The 27025-nt window shown below is 37.0% G+C and overlaps 1 protein-coding gene across 14 annotated transcripts in view; it reads right to left on the bottom strand.

Annotated features, from left to right (window-relative positions):
- Nucleotides 1-27025, bottom strand: part of PAM (peptidylglycine alpha-amidating monooxygenase) — a 309920-nt gene that overhangs the window by 20681 nt on the left and 262214 nt on the right. For all 14 annotated transcript variants that reach the window (XM_060093202.1, XM_060093205.1, XM_060093201.1 and 11 more), the window contains 3 exons: nucleotides 21171-21300; nucleotides 2796-2912; nucleotides 1035-1107 (listed from right to left, as the gene is read on the bottom strand). In XM_060093202.1, coding sequence (XP_059949185.1) covers nucleotides 1035-1107; nucleotides 2796-2912; nucleotides 21171-21300 — 320 coding nt within the window. The remainder of the gene's footprint in view (nucleotides 1-1034; nucleotides 1108-2795; nucleotides 2913-21170; nucleotides 21301-27025) is intronic.

Below are 27025 nucleotides of genomic sequence, written 5' to 3'. Positions count from 1 at the left end.
TTGTCTTTCCTTAGCTAATAGTAGAACGCTCTCCAGACAATACAAGAGCAATAAATGTTTACTGAGATGATGTTTGAAGACTAGCTATGCCTTCTGAGCTCTAGTTTCTTTTCCTACTTCTTTCCCATCTACTCATTAAACAGGTATTAAACATGAGCTTATCTTTTAAGGGAAAGACATTATGATATATACCCTAATGGAAATATAACTTCCTTTAAAACAACAAAGATTTGCTGTTTTACATATAAACGTATATACTCGAGACTTTGGCTCAATTTATAGAAGATTAAGGTAGCTTAAGAAAAATACATAAAACACATAAAGTGATTTAAAAAAAGAACTAAGACCTGGGGACAGAGGAAAGAAAAGCAGATATGGAAAGCTAAGGAGGTTGGGAGAGCCCAAACAGTTGGTAGAGTGAAGCTTCACATCTGGCCCTAAGATTCCTGCCAGCCACACAAGAGAAGGGTGACTTGATCATTTACATGTAAGTTTTTCCTAGCACTGAGTTCTAAAAGTACCATTTCAGATATGGCTGTTCCATTCTTCTGTTATAAACGTTCTGGGTCACAAAGAAAGACCCAGGGGGTGGTGGTGGTGGAATGAACTGGGAGATTGGGATTGACATATATACACTCATATGTATAAAACAGATAACTAATAAGAACCTGCTGTGTAAAAAAATAAAAAAAAAAAAAAAAAAAAAAAAAGACCCAGGGCTTCCCTGGTGGCACAGTGGTTGAGAGTCCGCCTGCCGATGCAGGGGACACGGGTTCGTGCCCTGGTCTGGGAAGATCCCACATGCCGCAGAGCGGCTGGGCCCGTGAGCCATGGCCGCTGAGCCTGTGCGTCCGGAGCCTGTGCTCCCCAACGGGAGAGGCCACAACAGTGAGAGGCCCGCGTACTGCAAAAACAAAAAAAACCAAAAAAACACAAACAAACAAACAAACAAAAAAACACCCAGACAACTCCAGAGCATTTGAAAGCATAACTTCATTAACTTCTATTTGAATAACTGCCAAATGGAAGATTACCTGATGAAGAGCCACATCTGTGACCCAATAATTTCCATCTTTATCTATACTTAAGCCATGTGGCAAGTAAAACCTGCAAAATAAAGATAATTGTCTTAGTTATATAATTACTCCCAAAGCATACATGAGAGGAAATTTTTTTGCTAATTAATTTGTAAAGGCAATATAAATTTAAAAACTGATAAATGTATACCTGTATTACTAAAGACCAAAATGAATGGTTAAATGAAAATACCCATTTTAATAGAGACCTCTTTGTGAAAAATCTTAAGTGGTATTTAACCATCTAAAGATCTATAAATGAAGCCTACGTATCAATTACAAATATTATCAAGTATGGTATATTAAATAACACAAATAACTTCAATTTGAAAGCAAGTTCTAAGATCATAAAGAAATGTGTATAAAACAAATTGTCTACAGAATTATAAATGGATTTATATGGTTTGAATAGCTTAAATATGCTGCAAGGTAATATAATGCTGTACTGATATAAAATATTAAATATATGACTGAAAAGCTTTAAGAGTACCTACTAAAGACAGTAAAACCCAAAGAAAACAACTTCCAGCAGACATGGGCTGTGATCATCTGAGCAAAGAGAAGTGGTGTGCTGGATAATCATTAGAGAAGGTTAATCTGTTTAACAAATCAACTGGAACGACCTGGGTAAGAGAACTGTAACGTGGACAGAGACTCACAGGCTTAAGGAACTTGGACAGAGTTAAAAACACATGGACAATGTCTTAATGTGATTGTGGTCAAACTTGACAATCCATAAGCTATGTTTGTCAGCTTCTAGCCTTTGCAAGGTGTTGGCATCACAGATTTTTTTTTCATGAGCCAAGAATGTAACACTCTGATCTTGACTAATAAACTGAACTAGATCTCTCTTTTGGTGACTGAATGTGAGAGTTACGATTTGCTTTCAACATAGAAACCCCACTGTTGGCCAAGTTGATTTAGCAGCAGTTGCTCTGCCTTCCTCTTTAATTCCTTTCTGGAATGAGATGCTTCTGATTAATGGGTAGAGCACTGAAGAGACAGGTTCAGACACAATGAGTGGTGGGGCTGGTATGTTAGAATTTGGCCCCTGACTCACCATCTTAGAATCCTATAAAAAGCTAACTATTACCATCTCCATAAGCAGCTGCATTCAAAGTGGATGGCTCCCCGCCTTTCAAAGAAGCTGGCTTTCCCTGTGCCTAAGCAGATGGAGTAGGGTATAGCTCCTCAAGCTGCCAGGTTATAGCTGTTGTGGACACTCTGTAAGCAGGTGTCCCTTTCTTTCAATGACCATGAATATCAGCCAACTTTTTTTGGCTGCCAAATGCCGTCTAGGAATAAGACCAAATAATGAGCAGCTTTCAAAGCCAAATTACCTATGCATGCTATGGAAAGCTGAAAGTGACATTTGTTTAGTCTTCACTTTGAGATGGGAAGAGAGAAGCCTTTTTTCTTAATGGTGATTGGTTGGTGAATTTGGTTATATAACTTTTCTGCTCAAGAATTCTTTTTTTTATCCTTCAGATCTAGCCGAGTAGCAAGTCACTTCATTAGCATATGTATCATTCTCTCTGAAGCTTGACTACCTACTAGAATCACCTGGGGAGCTTTCAAACTACTATTTTGATACCTGGGCCCCCTCCCAGACTAAATCTGAATCTAATTTTTGGAAGCTTCCCAGGTGATTCTAATATTCAGTCAGGGTTTAGAACCACCTCTTTAGAAAATGAAAGACAGTCAGGTAATTTAACTCACAGATTTTTTCCACTGGACTGGAGTACTGCGGCATTATTTGGATCTATGACAAGAATAGTGTCTTCTTCAATTGGCCCGAGACCTCTTTGCTGGTAAATAAACTTACTGTCAAAAGAGCTAAAAAAAAAAAAAAAGCATTAGAATGGAAAATAAACCAATCAGAAACATCAGTGAACTTGAGAAATGCAGACCATTCAGTTGAGATTTTAAATAGAGAAACAAGAGAAGGGCTCAGATGTGCCTGACTTCACTCTTTGCCCTTCACACTTCAGATATACCATTAGCCTGAAGAACTAGTGAATGGTCAGTGGAGCAGCAGCATGGGCAGTGCCTGGAGATGCAAGGTTTCAAACGTACCAAATACGAATTGGCACTTTCACAAGATCCCCAGGTGAGTCATATTCACATGAGACTTTGAGAAACACTACCTAGAACTCTTAAAGAAAACTAATTTTTTTCAAAGGCTCTTCAAAATGTTTTAATTCAATAGTTATTTTCTTTCAAACTACAAAAGAAGGCAAAACAACTTTTTGTGCAATGATAAGGAAAGTGTGAATGATAGCAGGAAGGATAGTGATCAAAACTATGTTTGCTATTTTACTTGCTGTAGGTACAACATGCAAATACATATTATTAGGATGTAGAATGGAATGTTCAAAATATTTTGAAAATATAAAACATAATTGATTCTTGAAACAGAAATGTGTTTAGAGACATAAAACTTTTTCCATATAACAATTTTTCTATAAGTACAAAATGGACATCTATATAATAATTAATGTAAACACTAAAATTAATATGACAATTTCTGCTTTTTTAACTCTGTACCTTCCAGATTATAAAATATTATGAACATGTATGTTTATATATTTTTTTCATTTATATTTCTATCTGAATTGTTAGTAATATCCTTCTTTAAGTTGACAGTTATCACAGACATTGTACTTATTTAAATACCTGTTTTGGAAATTATTTGGGATACATAACAAAGATAAGCTCTTCTAATGTAAGCTTATGTAAAAGAGGAAAATATACAAAGCGCCAAGAGACCAACTTATATTTTCAAAAGCAAAGAATTGATCAGCACATAGTTAAGCCATATGTGTGTGGGTGTTGGGGGGGCATAAAAATATATAATATATATATTTTGCCAGATGAATATTTCTGTAAAATAGAATTTCCCTTATAGAATCAGACAAGTCTGTGAAAAAAAAACTATTAATATTTTGTAGTTCAACTGTATAAGCAAAAGAATCTGAATAATATTAAATATCTATGGAGAGACATTTGCAAATTTGGAAGGCGACAGACTGCTCAAAGCTGTCATACCTCTATTATTAGTTGGTTAGTATTACTTATGCAAAGTCCCAGTAGGAGAACAAAAATTTCAAAATTACATTCTCTTGCCATTAAAAATATACATCACAATTATTTGAGCTTCTTGACTGTCATAGTCTTTTGGGTATATTTTTCCTGAAAGATACTAATAAGTCCCTGAAGCAGTTCTTATTAATGATGCATTCAACTGAATAAAAAATATTGATTCAGCTTTCTCGACCTAAAGCTTAAGTAATATTGCTTACATACGCTATTACGTGTAGTTAAAACCACACACCAGTACCTAGAAAAAAAATACGTAAGTTAACAAAATGGAAGTAACATCACTAACAGAGCAGATTTTATAAGACAGTCATGAGATCATTATTAAATTGAAATATAAAATTTTATTAGTTTGAACCAATGTAAGAATATACAAGGTATTATTAAATCAGGAGACAATGGTAAAGAGCAAACATGAAGTAACTCTTTCTCAGTACTATGAAACACCAGAGTTTATCCTATATCTGAAACTGTATTTTCAATGTGACTTTCTGTACTAAAAACATCAAACCAATTCCCCTAGAAAACAAAGGTACTGGATTCAACCATCAATGATCTATATTTTTTAACAACTTGTCTATGATACTGGATAACTTTAGTTCAGTATGTCTAAGACTCATAGTATGCTACAGTTTTATATTCATATGTAATAGGATAAAGTCTCATCATTTATCATTTCTTTTAAGGCCTAAGACATATTTCTCATTATTCAGAAACATTTCATGATTTGTAGTGGCATAATGGTAATTTAAATAATGTGAAAATTATGTTTTCTCTGACTTTAAGGAGTTAAAATTTGTTTTCCCTTTTTTTTTAAAAGAAAATTTGGGATAACTGTAGATTTACATGCAGTTGCAAGAAAAAATAATACAGAGAGATTCTGTGTACACTTTACCTAGTTTCCTCCATGGTAGCATTTTGCACAACTACAGTACAATATCATAACCAGGATATTGATATTGATAAAATCCACTGATTAAACTTAGATTTCCCTTTCCATTTTGTATTTCCTAAAATTTTCATTTATTCTTGCAGTTTATTTACTTGGGCATGGAATATACTAGTACATTACTTCTCCACCCCCCCCCCCACCTAAGAGTTAGTAATATGGAAAGTTACCGAGTCCTCATAATTCTTACCAAGTGCTATCCACTTGACATTCAGACAGTGTTCTGACCCACTACTGACAGCTAATAACAGTGGCAGTCCAATTGCCTATTGCATATCTTGATAAAACTGGAGCCTATCAGACCTCAGCATACCTAATTTCATATCTCTTATTTGCAAAATGACAAACCATACAGGAAGCCTGACATATTTACTTGTTCATGATTTCCCCAAGCAATAGGTTGCAGCAACAGCAATTCTTTGGTCTGTCTTGTCATTCACTTAAATATTCGCCATCAGTCTTAAATCTCTGGTCCTACTATTTTAGGAAATAACATTCCTACAACTTATGATGGAGAGAAAGTAGATCTCCCCACCCCCATGTTCAGGAGCATATGTTGACCTCCTCTAATTTAAATCATGTTTTTTATAGCTTCAGCTTATTTCTCCAGACACTTAAATATTTTAAAATGCAAACTCTAGTTTAAATTACTCTCTGGCAGCCATGTAAGCTCAAAGTCAAGAACCTGCGATATTGAGCTTGGCTTCCAAGAAAACAAGCTATGTCAAGGAAGAAACATAAATAAACCCTGACTCACAGTCCTAATGCTAGTCAGATCGAATGAAATGTTATAGCTGATGCGTAGGTAAGTGAAAACATCCTTTATCAATGGTACTGTTCTGCACTGCTCATGAATACAGAAAAAAATGTATCAAGTAGTTGGTATTTTGCTGTCACAAACCTAAATTGTGTGTGGGCATCTATACTCACAATCTAGAAATGTCAGATTTCTAATGGTGGGAAAAATAGCAAAATTAACTAATTTGAGGATCATACTCTTTTATTTTATTAACCATTTTTTGGTGATGTTATAATAAATTGTGAAATAGCAAATGAAAGAGCCAAAAGAAAAATAAGTAACAAAGTAAATAAGCTACAGAGTAAATAAATCAGATTTTTATAATAAAACTTTGGATACACAGAAAATGTCAGATCTCTCAACTTATCAAGATTTTTTTCTTAGTATCTCATTACAATGTAACAACTAATAATATGATTTTTTTTAGTGTTTTTTTTTTATTATTGTCACAAATTACTCCCATGTCATTAGCCTGTACAGAGGGCATTTTATGTGATGCTTTAGACTAACGACTTTTCCTATGGTATTTGGCTCTATGATTATCAGTCATAGTATTACTACACTTCCCCTGTATCCATTAAGGATCTCAGTGATTAGGCAAGTTCTTGAATTTACTGATATTAGCATCATTTGAATATACTAATTTACTTCAGTAACATAAATAACAAATAATAACATTCTAGAATTCTTAGAAAGACCATAGCTTTAAGGAATTAACCACAACACAATAGGCCCAACCGTTTCACTGAAAATCTTCTGTGATACCATTTACCAGATGTCTATATGTTTAAACTGGCAGCATCAAGGGACATTCAGTCCCTCAGTGGATTGGTTGATGAGTCCTAATCCTTTCACTTGGGATCACTGGAGCCTCATGCAACTAACAGCTGGCCCCTGGCAGTTACACAGGGCAAGTAATAAAAGGAATTGATGTTTTTCTGAAATGGGAAAATCACACACACACACACACACACACACACACACACACACACACACACTCACATTAAATCTGCCAAATAAAGTAATTTATAAACTCTCTTCTAATTCAAAGGAAAGTAACGCTCTAACAGTTCACAAACAGATGTCAGATTATAGAGCTGGATACACTGTTGCTATAGCAAACTGCTTATTTAGTGTTCTAAAGCAGCTACCCTGCATTAAATGCTGCAGAGAGGTCTTTATTTCAACCACATTTAACTTTTTACAGGATATAATAATACCCTGCACATTTCACATAGTGCCTGGAGCACTGCTGATTTCTGTTTGCTTCTCTGAAAAAGCACTCAGCGGAAAAGACTGAACTGTGGCCTGTGGGCTGGAATTCATCAGTTCTTTATTTTAGCAATTTGAATCCCCCATTAATGATTTTGCACATTAGCAGCTAATCAAACAGTTTAGATAAGGCTGAAAAGAAATGCTTTGCAATATTCTCACACAAAAGAACTAGAATAGGGAGAAAATAAACTTCTGTGCCATCAATCAAAATTAAGGAAATGCAAAATAAATAATAGCAACTGAAGAGAGAAGTAAAATATAATGTAATTATATAAATTAAGAGGCTGGAGAAAGGACCATAGGTTTTCAAGTGAGAAAATAAGTGGAAATGTACCCTCAACATTAGGAAAGCAAAGACATACCATAATAAGATCAAAGACTTTAAATGGAATATAATTTAATACTATGTTAAAAACACTTACTTCTGAATATATACACATAGAAAAATTCCTATGAGGAAGAAAAAAGGTGGGAAAATAAACCAGTATGACTATTTAGTGTCCTGATGGACCTAGCACTAGAGACATCTCAAATAGGGATGAAAAGAACAAAGAACTAGGTATCACAGCACTGGGCTCTGTTCGGTCAATAAGGCCACTGGGAATGAGTCACTTAACAAAGTGCTTTTTGTTACTCAACAGAGTGAGGCACTTTATAATGTCTTCATTTTTTTGGACTAGGAAACAGAGTCAGGGAGTTCAAATGTCTTGATGCAGGTTTCAAAGGTAGGAGATGGTAACCAAGATTCAAACCCAGGTCTCCTGTCTTCAAAAACATGTGGTTTTCTCTTACTAGGATTGACCTCACTGGACTGGAGAATCTCCCCTCCAGTTGTCAAATTTAATTTGTAGATGTAGAAGAGATAGGAAGAATAGTCACATAGCCAAGAAGAATCAGAGAAAGTGGCATAAAACTGGAAGAAAATGGCTTGAGTCAAACTGGAAATGGCAACATGAGAGAAAAGGGTAGACTATGGAAACATTCTTTTTGTAGAACTCCTTACAATTTTCTCTCAGATGTGAAGATACTAAGGTACCACTCAGTCATTTTGAGTTCAATTTTCCAGGCCCAGTTAATTCTTTTTTTTTTTAATTTAAAAAAAATTTTTTTAATTTTTTGCTTTATAACAAATTAAATCAGTTATACATATACATATGTTCCCATATCCCCTCCCTTTTGCGTCTCCCTCCCACCCTCCCTATCCCACCCCTCCAGGCGGTCACAAAGCACCGAGCTGATCTCCCTGTGCTATGCGGCTGCTTCCCACTAGCTATCTACCTTACGTTTGGTAGTGTATATATGTCCATGCCGCTCTTTTACTTTGTCACAGCTTACCCTTCCCCCTCCCCATATCCTCAAGTCCATGCTCTAGTAGGTCTGTGTCTTTATTCCTGTCTTACCCCTATGTTCTTCATGACATTTTTTTTTCTTAAATTCCATATATATGTGTCAGCATACAGTATTTGTCTTTCTCTTTCTGACTTACTTCACTCTGTATGACAGACTCTAGGTCCATCCACCTCATTACAAATAGCTCAATTTCATTTCTTTTTATGGCTGAGTAATATTCCATTGTATATATGTGTCACATCTTCTTTACCCATTCATCCGATGATGGACACTTAGGTTGTTTCCATCTCCGGGATATTGTAAATAGGGCTGCTATGAACATTTTGGTACATGACTCTTTTTGAATTATGGTTTTCTCAGGGTATATGCCCAGTAGTGGGATTGCTGGATCATATGGTAGTTCTATTTGTAGTTTTTTAAGGAACCTCCATACCGTTCTCCATAGTGGCTGTACCAATTCACATTCCCACCAGCAGTGCAAGAGTGTTCCCTTTTTTCCACACCCTCTCCAGCATTTATTGTTTCTAGATTTTTTGATGATGGCCATTCTGACTGGTGTGAGATGATATCTCATTGTAGTTTTGATTTGCATTTCTCTAATGAGTAAAGATGTTGAGCATCCTTTCATGTGTTTGTTGGCAGTCTGTATATCTTCTGTGGAGAAATGTCTATTTAGGTCTTCTGCCCATTTTTGGATTGGGTTGTTTGTTTTTTTGTTATTGAGCTGCCTGAGCTGCTTATAAATTTTGGAGATTAATCCTTTGTCAGTTGCTTCATTTGCAAATATTTTCTCCCATTCTGAGGGTTGTCTTTTGGTCTTGTTTATGGTTTCCTTTGCTGTGCAAAAGCTTTGAAGTTTCATTAGGTCCCATGTGTTTATTTTTGTCTTTATTTCCATTTCTCTAGGAGGTGGGTCAAAAAGGATCTTGCTGTGATTTATGTCATAGAGTGTTCTGCCTGTTTTCCCCTAAGAGTTTGATAGTTTCTGGCCTTACATTTAGGTCTTTAATCCATTTTGAGCTTATTTTTGTGTATGGTGTTAGGGAGTGATCTAATCTCATACTTTTACATGTCCCTATCCAGTTTTCCAAGCACCACTTATTAAAGAGACTGTCCTTTCACCACTGTACATTCCTGCCTCCTTTATCAAAGATAAGGTGACCATATGACGGTGGGTTTATCTCTGGGCTTTCTATCCTGTTCCATTGATCTATCTTTCTGTTTTTGTGCCAGTACCATACTGTCTTGATTACTGTAGCTTTGTAGTATAGTCTGAAGTCAGGGAGCATGATTCCTCCAGCTCCATTTTTCGTTCTCAAGATTGCTTTGGCTATTCGGGGTCTTTTGTGTTTCCATACAAATTGTGAAATTTTTTGCTCTAGTTCTGTGAAAAATGCCAGTGGTAGTTTGATAGGGATTGCATTGAATCTGTAGATTGCTTTGGGTAGTAGAGTCATTTTCACAATGTTGATTCTTCCAATCCAAGAACATGGTACATCTCTCCATCTATTTGTATCATCTTTAATTTCTTTCATCAGTGTCTTATAATTTTCTGCATACACGTCTTTTGTCTCCTTAGGTAGGTTTATTCCTAGATATTTTATTCTTTTTGTTGCAATGGTAAATGGGAGTGTTTCCTTGATTTCACTTTCAGATTTTTCATCATTAGTATATAGGAATGCCAGAGATTTCTGTGCATTAATTTTGTATCCTGCAACTTTACCAAATTCATTGATTAGCTCTAGTAGTTTTCTGGTAGCATCTTTAGGATTCTCTATGTATAGTATCATGTCATCTGCAAACAGTGACAGCTTTACTTCTTCTTTTCCGATTTGGATTCCTTTTATTTCCTTTTCTTCTCTGATTGCTGTGGCTAAAACTTCCAAAACTATGTTGAATAAGAGTGGTGAGAGTGGGCAACCTTGTCTTGTTCCTGATCTTAGTGGAAATGGTTTCAGTTTTTCACCATTGAGGACGATGTTGGCTGTGGGTTTGTCATATATGGCCTTTATTATGTTGAGAAAAGTTCCCTCTATGCCTACTTTCTGCAGGGTTTTGATCATAAATGGGTGTTGAATTTTGTCGAAAGCTTTCTCTGCATCTATTGAGATGATCATCTGTTTTTTCTCCTTCAATTTGTTAATATGGTGTATCACGTTGATTGATTTGTGTATATTGAAGAATCCTTGCATTCCTGGAATAAACCCCACTTGATCATGGTGTATGATCCTTTTAATGTGCTGTTGGATTCTGTTTGCTAGTATTTTGTTGAGGATTTTTGCATCTGTGTTCATCAGTGATATTGGCCTGTAGTTTTCTTTCTTTGTGACATCCTTGTCTGGTTTTGGTCTCAAGGTGATGGTGGTTTCGTAGAATGAGTTTGGGAGTGTTCCCCCCTCTGCTATATTTTGGAAGAGTTTGAGAAGGATAGGTGTTAGCTCTTCTCTAAATGCTTGATAGAATTCACCTGTGAAGCCATCTGGTCCTGGGCTTTTGTTTGTTGGAAGATTTTTTATCAGAGTTTCAATTTCAGTGCTTGTGATTGGTCTGTTCATATTTTCTATTTCTTCCTGGTTCAGTCTTGGCAGGTTGTGCATTTCTAAGAATTTGTCCATTTCTTCCAGGTTGTCCATTTTATTGGCATAGAGTTGCTTGTAGTAATCTCTCATGATCTTTTGTATTTCTGCAGTGTCAGTTGTTACTTCTCCTTTTTCATTTCTAATTCTATTGATTTGAGTCTTCTCCCTTTTTTTCTTGATGAGTCTGGCTAATGGTTTATCAATTTTGTTTATCTTCTCAAAGAACCAGCTTTTAGTTTTATTGATCTTTGCTATTGTTTCCTTCATTTCTTTTTCATTTATTTCTGATCTGATTTTTATGATTTCTTTCCTTCTGCTAACTTTGGGATGTTTTTGTTCTTCTTTCTCTAATTGCTTTAGGTGCAAGGTTAGGTTGTTTATTCGAGATGTTTCCTGTTTCTTAAGGTGGGATTGTATTGCCATAAACTTCCCTCTTAGAACTGCTTTTGCTGCATCCCATAGGTTTTGGGTCGTCGTGTCTCCATTGTCATTTGTTTCTAGGTATTTTTTAATTTCCTCTTTGATTTCTTCAGTGATCACTTCGTTATTAAGTAGTGTATTGTTTAGCCTCCATGTGTTTGTATTTTTTACAGCTCTTTTCCTGTAATTGATATCTAGTCTCATAGCATTGTGGTCGGAAAAGATACTTGATACAATTTCGATTTTCTTAAATTTACCAAGGCTTGATTTGTGACCCAAGATATGATCTATCCTGGAGAATGTTCCATGAGCACTTGAGAAAAATGTGTATTCTGTTGTTTTTGGATGGAATGTCCTATAAATATCAATTAAGTCCATCTTGTTTAATGTATCATTTAAAGCTTGTGTTTCCTTATTTATTTTCATTTTGGATGATCTGTCCATTGGTGAAAGTGGGGTGTTAAAGTCCCCTACTATGAGTGTGTTACTGTCGATTTCTCCTTTTATGGCTGTTAGTATTTGCCTTATGTATTGAGGTGCTCCTATGTTTGGTGCATAAATATTTACAATTGTTATATCTTCTTCTTGGATAGATCCCTTGATCATTATGTAGTGTCCTTCTTTGTCTCTTCTAGTAGTCTTTATTTTAAAGTCTATTTTGTCTGATATGAGAATTGCTACTCCAGCTTTCTTTTGGTTTCCATTTGCATGGGATATCTTTTTCCATCCCCTTACTTTCAGTCTGTATGTGTCTCTAGGTCTGAAGTGGGTCTCTTGTAGACAGCATATATATGGGTCTTGTTTTTGTATCCATTCAGCCAATCTGTGTCTTTTGGTGGGAGCATTTAGTCCATTTACATTTAAGGTAATTATCGATATGTATGTTCCTATTCCCATTTTCTTAATTGTTTTGGGTTCGTTTTTGTAGGTCTTTTCCTTCTGTTGTGTTTCTTCCCTAGAGAAGTTCCTTTAGCATTTGTTGTAAAGCTGGTTTGGTGGTGCTGAACTCTCTCAGCTTTTGCTTGTCTGTAAAGGTTTTAATTTCTCCATCAAATCTGAATGACATCCTTGCTGGGTAGAGTAATCTTGGTTGCAGGTTTTTCTCCTTCATCACTTTAATTATGTCCTGCCACTCCCTTCTGGCTTGTAGAGTTTCTGCTGAGAGATCAGCTGTTATCCTGATGGGGATTCCCTTGTGTGTTATTTGTTGTTTTTGCCTTGCTGCTTTTAATATGATTTCTTTGTGTTTAATTTTTGACAGTTTGATTAATATGTGTCTTGGCGTATTTCTCCTTGGATTTATTCTGTATGGGACTCTCTGTGCCTCCTGGACTTGATTAACTATTTCCTTTCCCATATTAGGGAAGTTTTCAACTATAATCTCTTCAAATATTTTCTCAGTCCCTTTCTTTTTCTCTTCTTCTTCTGGAACCCCTATAATTCGAATGTTGGTGTGTTTAATGTTGTCCCAGAGGTCTCTGAGACTGTCCTCTGTTCTTTTCATTCTTTTTTCTTTATTTTGCTCTGCAGCAGTTATTTCCACTATTTTATCTTCCACCTCACTTATCCGTTCTTCTGCCTCAGTTATTCTGCTATTGATCCCATCTAGAGTATTTTTTATTTCATGTATTGTGTTTTTAATCGATGCTTGATTCATCTTTAGTTCTTCTAGGTCCTTGTTAACTGTTTCTTGCATTTTGTCTATTCTATTTCCAAGATTTTGGATCTGGGAAATAGAATCTTGGATCATCTTTACCATCATTATTCTGAATTCTTTTTCAGGTAGACTGCCTATTACCTCTTCATTTGTTAGGTCTGGTGGGTTTTTATCTTGCTCCTTCTCCTGCTGTGTGTTTTTCTGTCTTCTCATTTTGCTTATGTTACTGTGTTTGGGGTCTCCTTTTTGCAGGCTGCAGGTTCGTAGTTCCCGTTGTTTTTGGTGTCTGTCCCCAGTGGCTAAGGTTGGTTTAGTGGGTTGTGTAGGCTTCCTGGTGGAGGGGACTAGTGCCTGTGTTCTGGTGGATGAGGCTGGATCTTGTCTTTCTGGTGGGCAGGTCCACGTCTGGCGGTGTGTTTTGGGGTGTCTGCGGACTTTTTATGATTTTAGGCCACCTCTCTGCTAATGGGTAGCATTGTGTTCCTGTCTTGCTAGTTGTTTGGCATAGGGTGTCCAGCACTGTAGCTTGCTGGTCGTTGAGTGAAGCTGGGTGCTGGTGTTGAGACGGAGATCTCTGGAAGATTTTCGCCGTTTGATATTATGTGGAGCTGGGAGGTCTCTTGTGGACCAGTGTCCTGAAGTTGGCTCTCCCACCTCAGAGGCACAGCACTGACTCCTGGCTCCTCAATTTGGGATGATTTGTTGTCTATTCATGTATTCCACAGATGCAGGGTACATCAAGTTGATTGTGGAGCTTTAATCCACTGCTTCTGAGGCTGCTGGGAGAGGTTTCCCTTTCTCTTCTTTGTTCTCACAGCTCCTGGGTCTCAGCTTTGGATTTGGCCCCGCCTCTGCGTGTACGTCGCCGGAGGGCGTCTGTTCTTCGCTCAGACAGGACAGGGTTAAAGGAGCAGCCTCTTCGGGGACTCTGGCTCACTCAGGCCGGGCGGGAGGGAGGGGCACGGAGTGCGGGGCGAGCCTGCAGCGGCAGAGGTCGGCGTGACGTTGCACCAGCCCGAGGCGTGCCGTGCGTTCTCCCAGGGAAGCCGCTCCTGGATCCCGGGACCCCGGCAGTGGCGGGCTGCACAGGCTCCCGGAAGGGCGGTGTGGACAGTGACCTGCGCTCGCACACAGGCTTCTTGGCGGCGGCAGCAGCAGCCCCAGCGTCCCACGCCCGTCACTGGGCTCTGCGCTTTCAGTCGTGACTCGCGCCCGTCTGTGGAGCCCCTTTAAGCAGCGCTCTTAATCCCCTATCCTCGCGCACCAGGAAACCAAGAGGGAAGAAAAAGTCTCTTGCCTCTTCGGCAGCTCCAGAGTTTTCCCGGACTCCCTGCCGGCTAGCTGTGGCACATTAGCCCCCTTCAGGCTGAGTTCTCGCCGCCAGCCCCAGTCCTCTCCCTGCGCTCTGACCGAAGCCCGAGCCTCAGCTTCCAGCGCCGCCCGCCCTGGCGGGCGAGCAGACAAGCCTCTCGGGCTGGTGAGTGCCGCTCGGCACCGATCCTCTGTCCAGTTAATTCTTAAGGTATGAAGGAATTTGCAGATACAGAAGCAGGACCTCAAGCATTTATATCTTAACTGAACTCCAGAAAACTAGGGAGGTAAATCTTGAACTGATTTTTATGAAAGTTAGAAAGCAGATAGATTTCTGAAACAATAGAACCTCACAAGGTTCCATAAAACATTGATGAAGAGGTGGTTTGTGAACAAATTATTTGGAGGGCAAGTGGGAGAAGATTCCCAGAAGACCACACCTCTAAGGACAAAACTTGCTAAACCAATCATTCAACTATGCAAATTTTATAAACAACATGTATAAAGATGTGAAAGGCAAGCTAATCAAACAGGCCTCATACCAGGCTGGAAGGGACAGCTCATTCTCTGGTTAATTAAGAATAAAATAATATCTGTAAATTGAAGCAGTGCTAAACCTAGTGAAGTGAAATGGAATTGGAATAAAATCCTGAATTCAGTGTTTTTAAAGCACTGCATAAGTATAAATTTCCAGTAGAAACTTCAGCACAATTTCAGGAAGTATATCTGGAGATTCTAGTAGATTACAAATTCAACACAGAGTAACAAGGCAACACAAGATATGACTGCTGAAGAAAAGTGAATAGAACCCTTTTACACTAATAGATATCTAGAATACACATCAAGGAAAGTAATTGCATTGCTGATCAGCTAACACATGAGGGATTGTGGCCACTTCTCAACCGTTTAAACACTTTAAAGGACTGAGAAACCAGAGCACCTTCAGATGAAAGTATCATGTCAGTATGAAGACTGGCTGAGGGCCTGGGGGATATTTAGTCTGGAGAAGATAAGACTTTCTTTATTTTTTTTTATTATTTTTTTTTTTTAGCTATTATTTTTTATTTTTTTTTTTTTACAAATTTAATCAGTTATACATATACATATGTTCCCATATCCCCTCCCTTTTGCGTCTCCCTCCCACCCTCCCTATCCCACCCCTCCAGGCGGTCACAAAGAACCGAGCTGATCTCCCTGTGCTATGCGGCTGCTTCCCACTAGCTATCTACCTTACATTTGGTAGTGTATATATGTCCATGCCGCTCTTTCACTTTGTCACAGCTTACCCTTCCCCCTCCCCATATCCTCAAGTCCATGCTCTAGTAGGTCTGTGTCTTTATTCCTGTCTTACCCCTATGTTCTTCATGACATTTTTTTCTTAAATTCCATATATATGTGTCAGCATACAGTATTTGTCTTTCTCTTTCTGACTTACTTCACTCTGTATGACAGACTCTAGGTCCATCCACCTCATTACAAATAGCTCAATTTCATTTCTTTTTATGGCTGAGTAATATTCCATTGTATATATGTGCCACATCTTCTTTATCCATTCATCCGATGATGGACACTTAGGTTGTTTCCATCTCCGGGCTATTGTAAATAGGGCTGCTATGAACATTTTGGTACATGTCTCTTTTTGAATTATGGTTTTCTCAGGGTATATGCCCAGTAGTGGGATTGCTGGGTCATATGGTAGTTCTATTTGTAGTTTTTTAAGGAACCTCCATACTGTTCTCCATAGTGGCTGTACCAATTCACATTCCCACCAGCAGTGCAAGAGTGTTCCCTTTTTTCCACACCCTCTCCAGCATTTATTGTTTCTAGATTTTTTGATGATGGCCATTCTGACTGGTGTGAGATGATATCTCATTGTAGTTTTGATTTGCATTTCTCTAATGAGTAAAGATGTTGAGCATCCTTTCATGTGTTTGTTGGCTGTCTGTATATCTTCTGTGGAAAAATGTCTATTTAGGTCTTCTGCCCATTTTGGGATTGGGTTGTTTGTTTTTTTGCTATTGAGCTGCATGAGCTGCTTATAAATTTTGGAGATTAATCCTTTGTCAGTTGCTTCATTTACAAATATTTTCTCCCATTCTGAGGGTTGTCTTTTGGTCTTGTTTATGGTTTCCTTTGCTGTGCAAAAGCTTTGAAGTTTCATTAGGTCCCATGTGTTTATTTTTGTCTTTATTTCCATTTCTCTAGGAGGTGGGTCAAAAAGGATCTTGCTGTGATTTATGTCATAGAGTGTTCTGCCTATGTTTTCCTCTAGGAGTTTGATAGTGTCTGGCCTTACATTTAGGTCTTTAATCCATTTTGAGCTTATTTTTGTGTATGGTGTTAGGGAGTGATCTAATCTCATACTTTTACATGTCCCTGTCCAGTTTTCCCAGCACCACTTATTGAAGAGACTGTCCTTTCTCCACTGTACATTCCTGCCTCCTTTATCAAAGATAAGGTGACCAAGACTTTCTTTAAATATGCAAATAACTGACATGAATAAATGGGAGTAAATTCACTTTGCATTTGGCTGTCATGAAGGTGAAGTTACAGGACACAGATGTGAGTTTAACATAATGAAGAACTTTATGACATCTAGATATCTAGAGTCCCATAACTGGAAAGTATGTCTCATATCTAGGGCATTTGTTGTCACTGAGAGTTCAAGCTCCACATGACTATGGAAGATTTTGTTTAGAGATGTCCCAGCAGGAAGCTGGAGATGAGCTTCTGGTGGACATTTGCTCTTCTGGGTGCCCAGTGTCTACTGCCCCATTTTGTGCTAATGAAACCTCAGTTTTTCTTTAGTTGACCCAACATTCTGAGCCTCACTCTCAGTCCACTTGCTTTTGATAATGTCAACTCTACTCTCACATTCCAAGAATAGAACAAAAAGTTAGGCTAAGCCAAAGAGTGGATTTCATTCCTCTGCACACAGTGACTGGTTTAGGATGCAAGAAATATGACCTAAAGTCAGGGAGAACACTGACAGTGTTTTAGAACACTGAAAGTCTCCATTTAAGGATATCCTGTTGGCCTACATCAGGGAAATAGACTACCTCTTCTATAATTCTGAAGCTGCAAGTGGGGAGGAAGATCAATCAGGGTCTAAGAATGGAGCCAACCAGGAGAAAATGTGTTAAATAGGTGCTGGTGGTGTCGTTTGAGCTACCATACCCTTTAAGTTTTTATTTGTACAAACTAATAAATTTCTTTTCCTAAGCTAGTTTGTATTGGTTTTCTCCCTTATTCGTTACAGAAAGAATTCCAAGTAATACAACTTCCAAAATCCCTTCCACTCCATGTGAAGAAATGACAAGTGGTATAATGGAAACACCTTTTAGCACCTAAAAATTAGGGATAAAACCCATGGTTTACTTAAGAGGGTATGTGATGTGAGGCCTGCACAGTAGAAACTCAGCCAAAGCTGAGATAAATAAAAGAAAGGCCAAGAAGCAAGCCTCTGACAATGGTGGTGATTTTGACAGAGACGGAGGAGCAGCTGTTACTGAGGCAGAAGCTACCCAGCTCCTGCTGGGAGGCACTTAAAGAGCTCTAGCTGCCATGCTGCCCGAGCACCAGGGCAGACAAGAGGCTCTTTAAAGTTTCATTACACCCTGCTGGTAATAGGCATTTCCTATTTTAGCTAGAAGATGCATCTTAAAGTAGCCATACTGACAGGGAAGAAAATGGAAATCAAATTGAGAAAGGGAGTTGACAGTCATCTTTCAGGAGGGTAAGTGTTTTATCATCATCATCATTATCATTATTATTACTACTACTACTATTATTACTATTTTGTTGCTATGCTTATTTAGCATGATTAAGTAGAAAAGTAAGAGTTGATCAAGGCTATCAGGTAGAAATGAAGAGTAATACTACTTATAAAGACAGTTTTTGTGATGATATCAAAAGAGCTTTGAGTACTGAGTATTAATTAGGGATTATTATTAACTCCAAGCACTGTCTGATACTTAAAGAATGATCAACTACAAAAAATTAGGGGATATAGACTACTAAGATTTGATTTAGAGCAAGCTCTAGCCTTATGGAACTTATAATTTTGTGAACATGAGAAGTATCAGGATGGGAAAGATTCTGAGGAAAACTAATACAGGATTTCTCATCTTTCTATCCAAACAGTGGTAGCAACAAGAATGCAATTTCCACCCCATTTTAAATTTCCATTGTCTCTCACTAGCACATAATAAATTCTTCTGGAAAGTGCTGTCTTTTTCTTTGTATAGTCCTTGGATAGTCAATAAGGAAAAAGAAAAATTATGTACATTGTCTATTCTATATAATGCAACTTATACATGTAGGAAGGATGGTCATGTATGGCCGTTCAACGAGCAGGGCCCACACATCCGAATCTATTTTCCTACAAAATAACTAACAGAGTAATCCACTTCTTATTCCCTTTGTGAATAATAAAGCAGACAGTGTTAAAAGCAGAGATCTGAGTGCCAGAAGAGAACTTCCTCACAACCATGGATTGCAAAGGCTGCTAGAGGCCAACAGGAAATACAAGAGACACAGAAGGAGAGAGAGATAACAAATATTCTTACACCTGAAAGATAAAGAAGAAGAAGAAAGAAGAAACAGATTCAATGAGTTAAATAAGCACGCCTGCCCTGAAGAAGTCTTGCATTTTTGGCCCTTTGTCAGTGCCATTTATCAGGGTAAACACACCGGGGCTTTGGCAATGGAACTGGAATCTATTTACACATGATGCTGGTTATCTAGATGAAAGCAAGATGCCAGGAAAAAGCAGGTCTTCAGCTAGGACGGCCATATATGTCTCAGAAAATGTTCTTATGTGGCTCTTGTTTCACAGTCTTGTGTCATCTACCCCAAGCTGGCCTTTACTGATCCCCCGCTTTTTTTTTCTATTAAACTATTCCAGCCTCTGCTGTTCACTTGGAATGAATATCATATTAAAATGGAAAATTGGACTTTGTCCGATTTAGCTTTAGCCAGCTGAAACAGTATCAATGGGAGAAAATGATGCTGTAATTTTCTAATCTGGTAAAATGTGGCTAGAAATCCATGCAGAAAATGTAGCAATATTCATTAAAATGAAGAATATGCTACAATGAATAGTAACAGTTTGCTTTTGAAAGCACTTGTGAAAATATTAGATGTTCAATAAGGACTAAGACGATGTAACAGAGATGTATGAATAGGGATGCTGAGTTCGAAGGCTTTGAACTCTGAAGTGATCTCTTTCTCAGGTTCCATTTTTGAGTGTGACAATTGGAAAGGACAATTAAACAGTAACAAAGCTATCAATCTATTTTGAAATGCTAACTGAATTCCATCTTCAACTACACAAAGAAAACTACATACATGTGTATGTGACAGAGCAGGTTTAGCCTAAGTTTAATCAGCATCTCTGAAAATGGAGGAAGAAAACAATTGAACTGTACATGTGGATCCTCCATTTTCCAAATGAAACCCTACAGTTGTACACTTGAAAGGAGAGATTCATTACATTTAATTCATTAGATATTAAAAAATTTACCTTCATATGTAAATTTGTGATAAAACACATGAATAAATGGGTATTCATTACTCAGGAGAATTAAGATAACCTGCTAAATTTTGGAATAAGCTTTTAAAAATACAATCATGTAAATGTGCTCGTAATCCTCTAAAAGGCAGTAAGTATAACAAACTGGGTAAGTGGGCCAACTCTGGAGTCAGATGGAAAGGAACTGAAGCCTGACTTTGCCAGGCTAACTGTGAGGTCTGGGGCAGAACACTTACTTTCTCTTGGTTTCTTCACCTGTAAAACGTGAATGATGATAACAGTGCCTAAATGTTGTGAGGTAATTTATGTAAACAGAACAGTCACAGGAGCACAGTAAACACTCAATGAATGTAAGACCTTTTAACCAAAACTCCCTATAAGATGATAGTGGAAGATAGAATAAAAGGTTGGAAAGAGAAACCCAGAGGGAAAAGCGGGATATTAGTCTTAGTGTTATTCTTAAGTCTTGTTATTCTTAAGTTTTTGGTGCTCATGAAAAATGCAAATTTGAGTAATAAAATTAATCTGTATGGAAATGTGAAGGCCAAGGTACTGACTATTTCTATAATATGGTGGCCAAGCTGCTCTAACTACAATCTCCAGAAGGCACTGTTATCATGCCAGGGAGCAGTCTGATGGAAAGGGAGAGTCCAATGGCCTTAATATGGTTCTGTACCCAGTACATGGAAATAATGAAGTGCTTTATTGTAGTCAACTAATAATTTTCTTCGTTGATCATTGATCATGATGCACTTTTTCTGAAGTCTTGAAATGCCTCAGCCATGTACTGTCTTAACTGCCTTTAATGTTACTTTCCTTAGGAATGTGAAGGTAGCTTCAAGGGGGAGAGAGCAAAATGCTAAGTAGGCAGAATCATAGACTGTTATTGCCTTCTTTCCATAAACTAGTTTGTGAAACTACCTTAATTGTTTTCAAATGCACAAGACTTTCTCTTTTCTATGTGTCACAGTCATATACTAAAAGAACAAATATGTTTTGCTCACAAAAATCAAGTTCAAAGAAAACCTTGATAGTTCTCTCACCATTATTCTTAGTTTAATGAAAAGCAATGCATGCTATTTTTATCTTCATTTACTCCTTCAAGGAAAAATTATTACTTACTTTCCATCCCAGACACGGTCACCTCTGTGGAAAATCACCAGATTATTCGTAGGGTCCAGAGCCATCCCAGACACCTGGCCTGGTAACAAGTATACTCCAGGCCAATCCAGTGCCTCTTCTACATGGAAATCTAAAAGATAAATCCATACATTTAGTGTAAAAAAGAAAGCTAGTATAACCTCATGAAGATTCACAATGATTATAAGAAGTTCATGCAGTAATGTCACTAGATGCAAAGAAAAAAAATCAAGCCATGCTCTACATAAAATATACCACAGGCACATGCCAAGGAGCCTCCTGAGCTATGAATAAAGTAAGTGACTGTGAACTTGTTTGGGGATATGCTCTTTTCCTGTTGATAAGATGCCTCGTAAAACCAGTTTATCCTTAAGTCATTAAGGGGCAAATTTGAGACTGTCTTCTTAACAAGATTCTTACTTTAAATTAGTATCTTTGAAAAATATGGCAACATGGATGGCATCATTTTAATACAAAGCTTTTAAATGTTGTAAATAAATAGTATTCTTGGGCAATAAGCCCGTTTCTGTGTGTGTGTGTGTGTGTGTCTTTCTCATCTAACTTCTGTGTAAATTGTGGATGTTCAGAATACATTAGACCCTATAATAAACCATCATTGATAATACCTTGTACAAGGAACTATGTAAGATACTAATCTCATTTCACCTAACTTTAGTGTTCCTATAACAATGGGAATGGAGAGATATTCTTTCACTGCTTATATTTCACTGTTTCCTAACACGAGAAAGGAAAAAATAACAGGAACTCTATGACTGAGTGATTTACAATCACTCTCACTTCTGATCAGAATACATTTATACTTAGAGAATACCTAGGTTCAATTATTAACCCCTTTTATAAAAATGCTCATGAATAAAGAGGTACCATGTACAGAGTAGCTATATTAACTGAGGATATAAAGTTATGAAGATGCTGTGAAATCCTTTGTATCAGTGTCAATATTTCTTTCCCTCTGAAATGCTTCAACAGAGATGCTGAGAAGTAAAAAAAGCAGCAATTTGAGTCTCCTTTCTCCTTCCCATACTCTGGAGGATGTGGCAACATGCAGTGAAATCCTCAAAGATAAACATTAAAGACTGGAGGAAGAAAGGGAAACACAGGGCTTGTACAGTCAGCTTCTGAAAGCCTGAGAGCATGCTGGTGTGAGAGTAAACACTTTAAAATAATTCTCTCAACTATACAACAGGAAACAGTAACTTTTCACTCAAACTATTCTTACCTTTGCTCATTTAATTTTTTAAAACAAAAATTAATAACAGCACAATCAACAGGATGCCTGAACAGCTGTGTCTACAACCTTTGCTGAAGCATATTCAACAAATATTCCCTAAGTGTATTGTCTATATAAGGTGTTATGTTAGATTCTGGGGACACAAAGAAATAAAGCATGGTTTTGGTCCTAGAGGGACTCATAGGATAAAATGGAAAAAAAAAAAAAACCCCAAATAACCAAAAAACAAACAAACAAACAAAAAACAGAAAGCAAATATTTATGACACAGTACAGTGCAGGAACACAGGAAAGGGCCCATAATCCTTCCTGAGGCTTGGCTGGGAGAGGGTAGGTGTTCTCACTTAAAGTTTATTGAATATAGAAGTAGGCAGAGAATATTTCAGTCAGAAAGATGGGAAGTGAGGATGATTATAATTGCAGAATGTGTTTCAAGATCTTTAAGTAATTTGTTTGTCTTTAAGGATATCTGTGTACGTCAGGAGGGGGTATGAGAGTGACAGGCAGGATTAACAGACCCCAAGATCTAGTTTAGACTGGAAAATATACATTTGTAGAGCACATGAAGGTATGGATTTAACAATGAATTAATGAATGTTGTTCTGAGCTGTGGTGTCTTGATCTATACTGTGATTAATTTTGAGGTGTGCTGAAAGTACTTTATTAATAGCAGTAAAGCACAAAGCTTGGGAATAATTTACTTTTGAAATATATTAGAGCAGGTGAGAATGTCATTCTCACTCATGTGTGTTTTGCTATGTCTTCCTGAGTTGGGGAGAAGGGGGGCAGAGTAATAACTGGTGTGCCTAAATTTGCACAGCAGTGGATGTAAATGGGGCTGCTAGGATGAATAGCATTCGTCATCTATCATGCTTATTATCTATCATAATAGGAGAAAAGGATGCAAATTGTGAATATAGGCGACTGGGAACCACTGAAGGTTTTCAAGCATGGGGTGACATGAAAAAAACTGTGTTTCTGAAAGTGAACTCAGGAAGCAGGGTATAAGTATTATAATTAGAGATGTATGGATGGATTCCCCAAAGAAAATGTTTCAAATTATTTTAAGTTCCTTGAATCTCAGGTTGTACTTCATTCATTCTCATCTCAGTTACAGCTTGTCTTTTCGGTGGTCATTCTGTACTCATTCAGCAGCTCCTGAAGATTCTGGATGGGCTCCAAGGGAGACTTGAACCTCATAACAATATAGATATTTAGTCACTTTCATCAGCTTCTCAGAGCCCAGCACTACTACAACTAGATGGAATTTTGTGAGGGCAAGGATCATGTCTTATTCACTGTTTTGTCACTAAGTCTTGCACAGGGCCTGGCCCACTGTAATGGCCAAAAAAATGCACTAAATTGAACTCTATGCTCCAGTCTCTACTTGCTTATGTTGTCAACTAGCATTTAAACACCCTTATAATCTTTTAGTTCACTTGTACTACCTCTTTTTACCCCTAGTATTGTGCTGAAGCTACCGTGAAGAGACTAAAAAAAAAATGCGAATTGGCTAATTATTTTCATTAAAGACAATAAACAAATGTCAGGTTTCCTGGAACTTTTCTATTCAGTGGTCTACCAACAGGTACTGGATGCGAGGTGCTCATGAAGATTCAGAGATATTAATTCTGATAGAAATATGCAATGTCCCAAATATCAATAAATACACTATTCTGGCTTCAAATGTGGATTTCATAAAATATTGGAAATACTGTATAAAGAACCTTAATCTGGCTGTGAATAACCCTAATTATCATTGATCTTAGATTGGTAAGCACTCAAAAAGCACTGCCTAATGGGTCATTAGCCTATTTTGTCACTTAGAAGAATCCCTTTTGGTTGGGAATTTTCAAGAAGAAAAAGCAGTGTAAATATCTAGAACATATTTATATACTTTTGGTAAATTTTCAAAACAGCAAAGGTGATATGTGAGGAAATATATAAGAGGGTTAACACTGTAAGAAACCTTGCTCTTTTTGTCAGTGCAAAGAAGAACTATTTTGTGCATGGCAAGAACATTCAGAGAAATTATATTAAATTATTTTTAATTTCATTTAAAAATATCATTGTACATTTATTAAGATTACCCAGCCAAGACCTCAAAACTTTCAGGACCTCAAAACCTAGGTCTCTGTGTTAATTACAAATTCTAAAATAGTTAAAGGAAAACTCTTCTGTGAACACTACCTCAGTTAATTGATGTTTTTCCTTCCAGTGTCATGTTTTTCATTATTAGGCAGTTAAAGGCTGTTCTCTTTGATATGGGAACATATGTATATGTACAGGAGTCACTTTGTTATAAAGCAGAAACTAACACACCATTGTAAAGCAATTATACTCCAATAAAGATGTTAAAATCAAAAAGGCTGTTCTCTTTAAGATTAAATGATCAAGAACAAAGCAGTCATTGAGAACTAGTGCTGTATGGATATGGAATAAATACTGATGCTTTCCCAATCCCTTTTTTTTTTTTTGCTGTACGCAGGCCTCTCACTGTTGTGGCCTCTCCCATTGCGGAGCACAGGCTCCGGGAGCGCAGGCTCAGCGGCCACGGCTCACGGGCCCAGCCGCTCCGCGGCATGTGGGATCTTCCCGGACTGGGGCACGAACCCGTGTCCCCTGCATCGGCAGGCGGACTCTCAACCACTGTGCCACCAGGGAAGCCCCCTGCCCACCTTTATAAGAGAATCACAGAATGCTATAACAGGACTGGCTCATCCCAGGTTATTTTCTCTATTCATAAAAAAGGAAATACAGGCTTGGGCAAGACTTCAGTCATCAACAGCAAGGGTGATTATTTCCTAATCCTCAATTACAAATATTTCAAATCCTTATTAAAAATTGTATGACAAAATATATTTGGGTTCTAACTTAACATTTTCAATCATGGAAAAGTTAAAATTTGAGTTCAGATTCCTCTTAGTTTTTATCTAAGAAGTAATTCAGTATATGACTAATGTTGTAGACTTACAGTTTTAATTTGAAAATTAAATACAAATTTCTTACATGTGACCTTGGGCAAGCCAACTCCCAGTGTCAGCTGCTCTAAATTCACATGTCAAATGATAGGATTATTTCAGAAGAATCTTTGTATTCATTATAAATAAAGGTAATTGTGAAGCCTCATATTCCACCATATATTTAGAAAAAGTTACTTTCAAAAAAAAATTAAACATTACTATTAAAATTGTATCAATAAATCACTAAGAGGATTAATGAATTACACCTTTCCAGGAAAGATTAATGTTAGTAATCAATGCTGCTTTCATATGAAATTATTAATAAGCATTTAAAAGGGCATTTTCATTTATCTGTGTACATAAGGACTAACAGACAAAGTTGAGAAAAAACATAATTTCAAACCTAGAACTTTTCCAGGAGGCAACTAGAATAAAGACTATGATTTTATTTCTACTCTATTAATGCTGTCTCAATATAGATGTCAAACTAATGGTAGAAACCAAACTATGTTAAGTGTAAAAAGGAGTGCATTTGCCTCTCAATTTACCAGGTTGCATATTTTCACACTGTACATCATATATTACAGGAAAACATCAAGGCAGATCAATGTAAGTGATCAGCGATTTGAAGAGCCACAAACTCCCATTATGATAGAACAGTGCCAAGTCATTTTCTCAATTTATCAACTCAGAGTGCCAATTTTTGCAGCTTTCCTACACATTGCAAGAAAATTCTCTCATGGATGCTACTTAAGCTAAAATAATTAATATTTAGTTCTACTACTTTGGTATTTAAACTTTTGAAATCTTAGTCCAACTTGACATTAATGGTAGCAATTATAATCATAATTATTGTTAACATATTATAGCATTTATTAAGTGCTTTTCTTTAATTAAAGTTAGATATTAGATAGTGTTATGGTAAACAGTGAAAGAAAATTGAAAAGACTTTTAGAAATAGCTTACCTAAATATGAGTTTTGTTATTTTGCATTAATTTTTTTAAAATTTTGAATCAGAGCAGTGAAGTAACACTAAAATAAGTCATTTCAGAAAGGAAATACATGCACATTTTCTTCCTGTAACTAGAATTTGTGCTCTATGTTTCTGTAACTCATTGCTTTATTTATTTCAGTAACATTCACCCACATACTTAAAATGAAAGGAAACCTCCTGAACCAGATCCTGGAGAAATGTTTTTTTCCTGGTCACTGCCATTCTGACTACCTTGGAAGGTATAAGGAGATTTGGCCAGTAAGTGTATTTTGAGTATTTTAAGCATTTCTTTCTCAGAAAAACTAAGTTGGTTTTCGGAATACAATTCCTTAAGTCAAACTGTGATTTCTACACTGACATTTATGATGCCTATAAATGACCATGATATTATTTCAAATCAAAGAGTAATAAAGGCAAGTCATAGATAACTAGAAACTAAGTTTTTGGTGGTGAGCACACTGTAGGGTATACAGAAATAAAAATATAATGTTGTACACATGAAACATATATAATGTTATAAACCGTGTTACTTCAATAAAAAATAAATACTTCAAAAAAAAAAAAAAGACAAGCCATGGAATAATGCATGATGCAACTCTAACACTTCATGCTTGAATAGAATTGTATT

This window comes from Mesoplodon densirostris, chromosome 3, assembly GCF_025265405.1.
Source record: "Mesoplodon densirostris isolate mMesDen1 chromosome 3, mMesDen1 primary haplotype, whole genome shotgun sequence".
NCBI lineage: Eukaryota > Metazoa > Chordata > Mammalia > Artiodactyla > Ziphiidae > Mesoplodon > Mesoplodon densirostris.
Note: the sequence above shows the minus strand (reverse complement) of the source record. Positions and strands in the feature narration are given on the sequence as shown.